This window comes from Salvelinus alpinus, chromosome 4, assembly GCF_045679555.1.
Source record: "Salvelinus alpinus chromosome 4, SLU_Salpinus.1, whole genome shotgun sequence".
In the NCBI taxonomy this organism is placed as follows: Eukaryota; Metazoa; Chordata; class Actinopteri; order Salmoniformes; family Salmonidae; genus Salvelinus; species Salvelinus alpinus.
Window position 1 is genome coordinate 61,530,401 of NC_092089.1, and position 8,908 is coordinate 61,539,308.

General features: G+C 43.7%; 1 protein-coding gene across 5 annotated transcripts; it reads right to left on the reverse strand.

Annotated features, from left to right (window-relative positions):
• Positions 1-2,353: 2,353 nt before the first annotated feature.
• LOC139574073 (nucleotide exchange factor SIL1-like) lies at positions 2,354-7,769 on the reverse strand. Of its 5 annotated transcripts, none has more exons than XM_071398231.1 (10): positions 7,640-7,769; positions 7,247-7,306; positions 5,373-5,508; positions 5,159-5,255; positions 4,879-4,990; positions 4,561-4,743; positions 4,290-4,411; positions 4,067-4,163; positions 3,647-3,811; positions 2,354-3,545 (listed from the first exon to the last, which is right to left on the reverse strand). In XM_071398231.1, exons 1-10 carry the CDS (start codon positions 7,748-7,750, stop codon positions 3,177-3,179), a joined length of 1,452 nt encoding a protein of 483 aa, XP_071254332.1. In that variant the 5' UTR covers positions 7,751-7,769; the 3' UTR covers positions 2,354-3,176. The 5 variants fall into 5 exon arrangements, with proteins under 5 accessions (XP_071254332.1, XP_071254331.1, XP_071254335.1 ...); XM_071398230.1 differs by having other exon boundaries at positions 7,190-7,306; positions 7,640-7,768; XM_071398234.1 differs by lacking the exon at positions 7,640-7,769 and adding an exon at positions 7,410-7,472.
• Between the last annotated feature and the right edge of the window lie 1,139 nt (positions 7,770-8,908).

Genomic DNA, 8,908 nt, shown 5'->3' on the forward strand with positions numbered 1-8,908 from the left:
GTTCTTCACCAAATGAGGAGCTTCGGCCATTTTGAGTTTAAAAAAAACTAAACCCCATCCCACTCAACCCCGGTACTTGTTTGATCATAACAGGGTTGTGAGACTGTGACAGAGTTGAGTATGTCAAGTTATCCAAAATCATTATTATTGTTTATCTTCATTCCTATAACCACATGCATAATTGACTGTAATGTTGTCAATTTTAAGAATATACAGTAGTCCACGTGTATTGGCCTACTAGAGTCGTCACTGGAGGGAGCATTTTATTCTTGTCAATCAACATTTCTGCTTAGATCTTCACATCTCAGTCTAAAGTAAATTGCCCTAAAAGTCTTTAAAGGTGGATATGCCATCTGATATATTGTGATGTCAGCTGCATGTGCTCAGCACAGAAGCAACTCAATTGCAAGTACTTCAACACACAGCATTTCAATTTCAGCAAGAAGTGACCAACTGCTGCGCCACAGACAGCCAGTGAAGGAAGGATACAACCACAGCCATTGAAGGAAATCCAGTGGCCAAGTCCAGGGCTGAGGTATAGGCTCAGATACGACGAAGACCTACACTACAGGTCAAACGTTTTAGAACACCTACTCATTCAAGGGTTTTTCTTTATTTTTACAATTTTCTTACATTGCTGAATAATAGTGAAGACATCAAGACCATGAAATAACACATATGAAATCATTTAGTACCCAAAAAAGTGAGATTCTTCAAATAGCCACCATTTGCCTTCATGACAGCTTTGCACACTCTTGGCATTCTCTCAACCAGCTTCACCTGGAATTCTTTTCCTGAGCATTTGATGGCTGCTTTTCCTTCACTCTGCGGTCCGACTCATCCCAAACCATATCAATTGGGTTGAGTTCGGGTGATTGTGATGGCTAGGTCTTCTGATGCAGCACTCCATCACTCTCCTTCTTGGTAAAATAGCCCTTACACAGCCTGGAGCTGTGTTGGGTCTTTGTCCTGTTGAAAAACAAATGATAGTCCCACTAAGCTCAAAACAGATAGGATGGCATATCGCTGCAGAATGCTGTGGTAGCCATGCTGGTTAAGTGTGCATTGAATTCTAAATAGATCACGACAGTGTCACCAGCAAAGCACGCCCACACCATAACATCTCCTCCTCCATGCTTCACGGTGGGAAATACACATGCGGATATCATCCGTTCACCCACACCACGTCTCACAAACACACGGCGGTTAGAACCAAAAATCTCCAATTTGGACTCCAGACCAAAGGACAAATTTCCACTGGTCTAATGTCTATTGCTCATGTTTCTTGGCCCAAGCAAGTCTCTTCTTTTTGGTGTCCTTTAGTAGTGGTTTCTTTTCAGCAATTCAACCACGAAGGCTTGATTCAGTGTCTCTTCTGAACAGTTGAGATGTGTCGGTTACTTGAACTCTGTGGAGCATTTATTTGGGCTGCAATTTCTGAGGCTGGTAACTCTAATGAACTTATCCTCTGCAGCAGAGACGCAGCAGACTCTGGGTCTTCCATTCCTGTCACGGTCCTCACAAGAGCCAGTTTCAACATAGCGCTTGATGGTTTTTGCGACTGCACTTTAAGAAACTTTCAAAGTTCTTGACATTTTCCAAATTGACTGACCTTCATGTAATGATGACCTTCAAGTAATGATGGACTGTCATTTCTCTTTGCTTATTTGAGCTCTTCTTGCCATAATATGGACTTAGCCTTATTTGGTAAAAGACCATCTTCTGTTTTGGTTACTGTCTTCACTATTATTCTACAATGTAGAAAATAGTAAAAATAAAGAAAAAACCCTGGCATGAGTATGTGTGTCCAAACTTTTGACTGGTACTGTAAGTAAGTATAAAGCACAAGGATACTTACCTTCTGCAAATACATTTGATAGGTATAATAGGAACAATTCTATCCTACTATAGGCTATACATGTCCTATTATGGGCTAAAGATGTAAGTATAAAGCACAAGGGTGAGGTTATTTACTTACTGTAAATAGTTTCTGAAAGAGAATGATTCCTTATAGAATATCAAAGATTGATGCAGTCATTGAGCCACTTCAGTCACTAGCAAAAACTGGCAAAGTGGAGACAGACAAAACAGAAAGGTTGGGCATTATTACATCAATAAGAAAATATTAACCAGAAACATGAACAAATAAGATGGCGCAGGTGCACCTCGAATCAATGACACTGACCTCCCAACTTCACCACAGTTTTGGTGAGGTAACTTCGTGACCTTGTTCTAAAAACAGATAAGGAGATGTGCCTCTTACACACCCTTCTTACCTACTGACAGTGGCTAGATCTAGATAGGGTTTGTAAAATATTATTTTAAAGTCTAGTTAAAGGCAGATTATTAGCAGTGGCTTTACCCAACGGATTTATTCTTATCAAACAAGTAAACAAAATACATAGTAAACAAATAACTTAGTTAAGACATTTCAAATCATTAGAATAAATTGTGTGTATTTGAGAGCTGGACTCAATATTATGCGCAATTATTCTCAGTTTCTGTTTACCATTTTACATTCAATCATGCCTTTTGGAATTGAAGGTGCCATATTTGAACCTTCTATTTTAAGCAGTTTACAGAACACATCTCTTTTTGACAGGCTCAAACACAAGCAAGTCCTGGTCAAGCATGCAGGCATGTGTGAGGCACAAAGAATTCTCTCTGGATACCTTTCCTTCCTGCCGGAATGATGCAGTGCAAAGAGTATCACTGACTGGACATTGGCTTTCCAAATCTGTGGAAAACTTTAGACTAATAAAATGACAAAACATGAACCTGTACAGTCTCTCATGAAACCTAATAGCATAGGGAAGTAAGGAAATAGCTCAGATTTCATTACTGCTTACAGCAGGCACTGACTAGGCACACTAGTCTCACAGTGGACAATCCACTAACAAGATAGATGGAGCACACTGAACAAGGAACACAAATGCCATATAAGGAGAAATACTGTCTTTTAGCCCAGCTGAATGCATTCCTCAAGGAGGACTGGAGAGCCTTATTTTGAGACGCATCGTGCCTTGGCTTGTATCGCAGATGGAGAAAAAAGGTGTAAGGAAGGCTAAGCAACCGAAAGGCAACCTTGTCATTTGCAAATGTGTGATCCTATAACACAGCCGCAAAACTAGAATGCATTTCTGTAATTGTCCTTTGATAAGGGTTTTCACCCAGCCCTACACTTGTTTCAGTTTCAGCACCACTGTCTCCAACAGAGCCAGAATCTCCCCAAAGTATCCATCCTCGTCACCGAGGACCTGCTCTGTGAGCACCAGCTCCTGGTACTGCTCCTGTAGGGCGCTGAGGGAGGAAGACAGGGCGTAATCCTTTCGATACTGAGTCTGGCAGTGAGGCATCATGGCCAGGATAGTTCTCAGGGCCTTTTCCTTCCAGTCGTGCTCTGGGGAGGCCAACAGTTCAGGTACCAGACTGCACCAGCCTTGCTCTGCCAAAAGTGGCTGGAGGGAGACCTGCGCATACTGCCGCAAACGCTCATTGTGAGATGCATCAGGGATGGGGTCAAGTCCAGTCTGAGAGATCAGCTCCTAGAATAGAGAATGCCATTCAGTTAATATCAAACATAAATTTGATTTCACAAGACTAGCCTTGTATTATTGGCAAGGTTTTCATAAAGAGCACCCCTCACCTTTTCGTTGATCATGTCATAGAGTATGGTTACAATCCTCACACGGAGAGCCCCACCTCCAGATGCTCGGAAAATATCCCCCAACACTTGCAGCCCACCCAGCTTCAGGAAGTGGCTTTGGGCCAAGGGGCAGTGACGTAGCAAAGAGGCCACAGCAAACAACGCCTGTATACAGACAAACATTACCCTTAGTTAAGTGCCAGGAAGAGAATGATGATTTACAAGTGATTGTCAGAGCTAAATTCTGTTCAGATTCTAAAACATAATTGAAGATATGTGATGAAACCTCGCAGCTTTAAATTGAAAGCCACCGAGTGTCTCTGCTAAAGACTTGACTATTAATCCTGCTAGTTATACTGGACTGATTCTAAAATAAAAATGTATTATGAGTGGATTTTATAATGTGGGAACAGGACTTGCCCTCTTTTTAACAGACATGGGTCGTGGAGTGGCAAGTAACATTAACAGCTTCTGAATGGTACCACTTTCAACTGCCTCCACCTGCACCACCGGGTTACTAGAAAGAAGATAGTGAATGATAATGTTACTGACCGCACACACACAAATACAAACAAAAACAGGCCGTCTTTTGGCTGGTATTTACAACTCGACAATTGGAATGGGTTAATGGAGACTGCTATACCTTGATAGAGCTGATCCCAGAACGAAAGAAGCACTCTCTTGAAGTCGATAGTCTGTGCTGTTCAATGCATCAACTACAAGCTTCAACCCTCCGCTAGATGCCAGGTTCTGTGCATTGTCCACCTGACAAGACATAACAAGAAAGGAAAATGTAATTATAACTCCATTACTACAATCAAATGAAAGTTGAGGTGTTGTTTCTCCTCCCCGACTATTAATATATACAAAAAAATCCCACCTCCCTGAACTGATATATGCTTGGGGGGCCTCACCTGATGAACAAGGTACTCTAAGTCATGTAGAGCTTTAACCTTCTCCTCCACAGTGGCGTTAGAGCTGTTGAATTGGGACACCAGTCTGCTCATAATCTGGAAGTCTGACTCCTTCAGCATGTCTAGCCTGACCATGTCTTTTTTCAGCTCATCCATGGGATGAAACTGGGCCCTGAGAGCCTCCTGAACACATACACACAGGTTTGGGACCAAGATAACAATCAAAGACAGATAGGATCACAGATGCATTAGGCTCTTATCACAGCCGCTTGTTTCCACTGTGATAAGAAACTACAGACCCATCAAATCAGGGCAAACCTTCTCTTCTTTGTCACTGGTTTTGGGATCCACTCCTTCTTTGATATTTTTCAAAGCCTTCTTCAGCTCCTCAGCGCTGACGGATGGGCCCTGTGTGTTCTCCTTCCCCTGTCTGACTCACAGAGAGCAAAGACTGTAGTGAGTCTGATGTAATCTCAAGCAAACATAGTAGTGTGTGTGTGTGTGTGGCCATCTAACGTACAATAGCTATATGGCAACATGTTCAGATGGTGTTTCATATGGTTGATATAAAAATGTCAATAGGATCCTCAGCTCATACCTTTGTCCATCTATCTGGTATTTAAGAGTCTGGTGTTCCCCAAGTTTGACCTCCCTCTGTCCAGTCTGGAGGTCAAAGCCCCTTGGGACCCCAAGACCTGAACAATGCCAAAATTGTACAGTGAATACCTTTGATTCTGCCATAGACCTAAATCTCCAGTACACTACCGTGTACAACAGACACATGTGTGTTTCTGCTTTAGCAAAGCAATCACCTGATTTGAGAGTCTTCCACTTATCTGTTGGATGGAATACATCCAAATCCTCAGAATCTCCCTCTTCCACGTGGGCATCCTCCTCACCCTCCAGGCTGGCCTCAGGGCTCTCCACGACAGTCATAGCAGAGGGAGTCTATAGGGCAAAGGGTATTGTATCAGACTCCTGTACAGGCTTATCATATCATCTTATCATATCATATCATATCTTATCATTCCCTTCTTTCTTTTCTTCCCTTCTTTCTTTTCTTCCCTTCTTTCTTTTCTCTCCAAAACTCTTGAACGTGCCGTCCTTGGCCAGCTCTCCTGCTATCTCTCTCAGAATGACCTTCTTGATCCAAATCAGTCAGGTTTCAAGACTAGTCATTCAACTGAGACTGCTCTTCTCTGTGTCACGGAGGCGCTCCGCACTGCTAAAGCTAACTCTCTCTCCTCTGCTCTCATCCTTCTAGACCAATCGGCTGCCTTTGATACTGTGAACCATCAGATCCTCCTCTCCACCCTCTCCGAGCTGGGCATCTCCGGCGCGGCCCACGCTTGGATTGCGTCCTACCTGACAGGTCGCTCCTACCAGGTGGCGTGGCGAGAATCTGTCTCCGCACCACGTGCTCTCACCACTGGTGTCCCCCAGGGCTCTGTTCTAGGCCCTCTCCTATTCTCGCTATACACCAAGTCACTTGGCTCTGTCATATCCTCACATGGTCTCTCCTATCATTGCTATGCAGACGACACACAATTAATCTTCTCCTTTCCCCCCTCTGATAACCAGGTGGTGAATCGCATCTCTGCATGTCTGGCAGACATATCAGTGTGGATGACGGATCACCACCTCAAGCTGAACCTCGGCAAGACGGAGCTGCTCTTCCTCCCGGGGAAGGACTGCCCGTTCCATGATCTCGCCATCACGGTTGACAACTCCATTGTGTCCTCCTCCCAGAGTGCTAAGAACCTTGGCGTGATCCTGGACAACACCCTGTCGTTCTCAACTAACATCAAGGCGGTGACCCGTTCCTGTAGGTTCATGCTCTACAACATTCGCAGAGTACGACCCTGCCTCACGCAGGAAGCGGCGCAGGTCCTAATCCAGGCACTTGTCATCTCCCGTCTGGATTACTGCAACTCGCTGTTGGCTGGGCTCCCTGCCTGTGCCATTAAACCCCTACAACTCATCCAGAACGCCGCAGCCCGTCTGGTGTTCAACTTTCCCAAGTTCTCTCACGTCACCCCGCTCCTCCGCTCTCTCCACTGGCTTCCAGTTGAAGCTCGCATCCGCTACAAGACCATGGTGCTTGCCTACGGAGCTGTGAGGGGAACGGCACCTCCGTACCTTCAGGCTCTGATCAGGCCCTACACCCAAACAAGGGCACTGCGTTCATCCACCTCTGGCCTGCTCGCCTCCCTACCTCTGAGGAAGTACAGTTCCCGCTCAGCCCAGTCAAAACTGTTCGCTGCTCTGGCACCCCAATGGTGGAACAAACTCCCTCACGACGCCAGGTCAGCGGAGTCAATCACCACCTTCCGGAGACACCTGAAACCCCACCTCTTTAAGGAATACCTAGGATAGGATAAAGTAATCCTTCTAACCCCCCCCCCCCTTAAAAGAGTTAGATGCACTATTGTAAAGTGGTTGTTCCACTGGATATCATAAGGTGAATGCACCAATTTGTAAGTCGCTCTGGATAAGAGCGTCTGCTAAATGACTTAAATGTAAATGTAAATCATAATCAGCTAGGCTACACAAACTGTTTTACATTATATTTATACAGTAGTATAACAATTAGTATAGGTAAATAATTATTTAATTCATCATTACTCACTTTTTCGCTGAGAACATGGAGCAATTGACAACTGAATACTAAGAGCATGAGTGCTACCTTCAGTCTGGTGGATTGACGTCCTCTTCTCCGGCATCCGATCAACATACTGGCTGTAGACTATCTAACACAACTAATGTATTAGTGGCAATATTGATATGACACAGCAAAGGGTAATCAATACAATTCATGAGTACTTCGACGCACTGCACTATTTATATACCCAACTGCACCATTCCAGATGTCAGCATGGACGTGTAACGTTGATGCGCCCAGAGATACTTTGGAGGAGATGGAAAACTCTATTGGATTTGCATTAATGTCCATTGTGCACAATGCATTCTGGGACAACGCAAGTAAATGGGAGTCAATTGGGTGCTAGCTCAAAAACCCAACATTAGCATGAATTTAGTGAACAAGAACTACAAAATTACAAGATTAGTCGACTCATACCCTGATTTTGAGAAGAGATTGCGTGACGATTGTCTTAACAACCAAGTGACGCAGGATGACAACGTAAACGCGGTCGACAGTCTGCTTGCTGGGGCGTTGACGTTCCTCCATTCATTGTCCAATGGGATTCCTATCTTTCTCTAATGTCTCTCATACTTTTCAGCAATTAGACCACTCCCACAATACTTGGCTTCACGACCGGAAGCCAATCATATTTAAAAGCGTGTACCTTGTCTTCACATTATATGCAATCGGATTGGCTAATGGAGATTCCCCTGTATGATCCCTGTGAAGCAATTACATTACATTTCTCATAGGGATTTTTTCCTTTGGGCAAAAGTCCGTCCTCTCTCCTCCGTGACCCGGCAACCGTGGTCGAGGAGTGTAGTTGGCTAATGAAGACGGTCCTCCCCTCCTCGATAGCCTTCTTATGGCGAGGAAGCACAAGTGTATCCTACCTGGGGACGGGCTCTTTTCTCGCCACTTCGTACAAAGTGATTTTCGTAGCATTTTAGGAGAACATACTCAGTCTCCTAACTTGCTACGTTAATTGTCCTAACCTGTTTAGTAAGTTGAGCAAATTTGATAGAGAAAAGGCCATAGACATCCTATTGATGGTGCGTTCAAGACAAGGGGTGGTGCTTTCAAGACAACTGGGAACTCTGAAAAAAACGAGGTCATGACGTCATGGATCTTCAAGTCAGAAATTCGGAGGTCTTGAAAGATGCCAGAGTTTCTGACTTGGAAATCTCTGTTGGATGATCGTTCAAAAATAATTCTCACAGTCTGAGCTATTTTTTCCACAGTTGCACTGAAGGCGGAGATTTCCGAGATGCCAGTCGTTTTGAAGGTAGCATCAATCAAGGATCCAGAATGGTATCAAAATGGCAGCCATATTGGTCAGGGAGAAATCCAAACCAGTCTTAATTGGAATGAAGTGCAGAAGAGGCATAATCATGATTTTACTTATGCAGGAAAATAAAAGTTAGGCATGTGATATCAGAAATGGTGTAATATTATTATTGTCACCTTAAAATACTGTCATATATTTATAAATAAAGTTTAAGGGTTTTATACACATTTTCTGTATAAATAGCCTCTAAAATATATGTAAATGGACCATAAATGTCAACATTTTTGTTTTCTTGGAAAGTTGTGAGTGATATTATGTCAGTACTTGTTGCATTTACAACTTGTCTAAGTCCTATCATGAACTGATCTTAGCCAGTGTATGTCTGTGGATTGGCTGCATTGTTTGAATGGAATGTT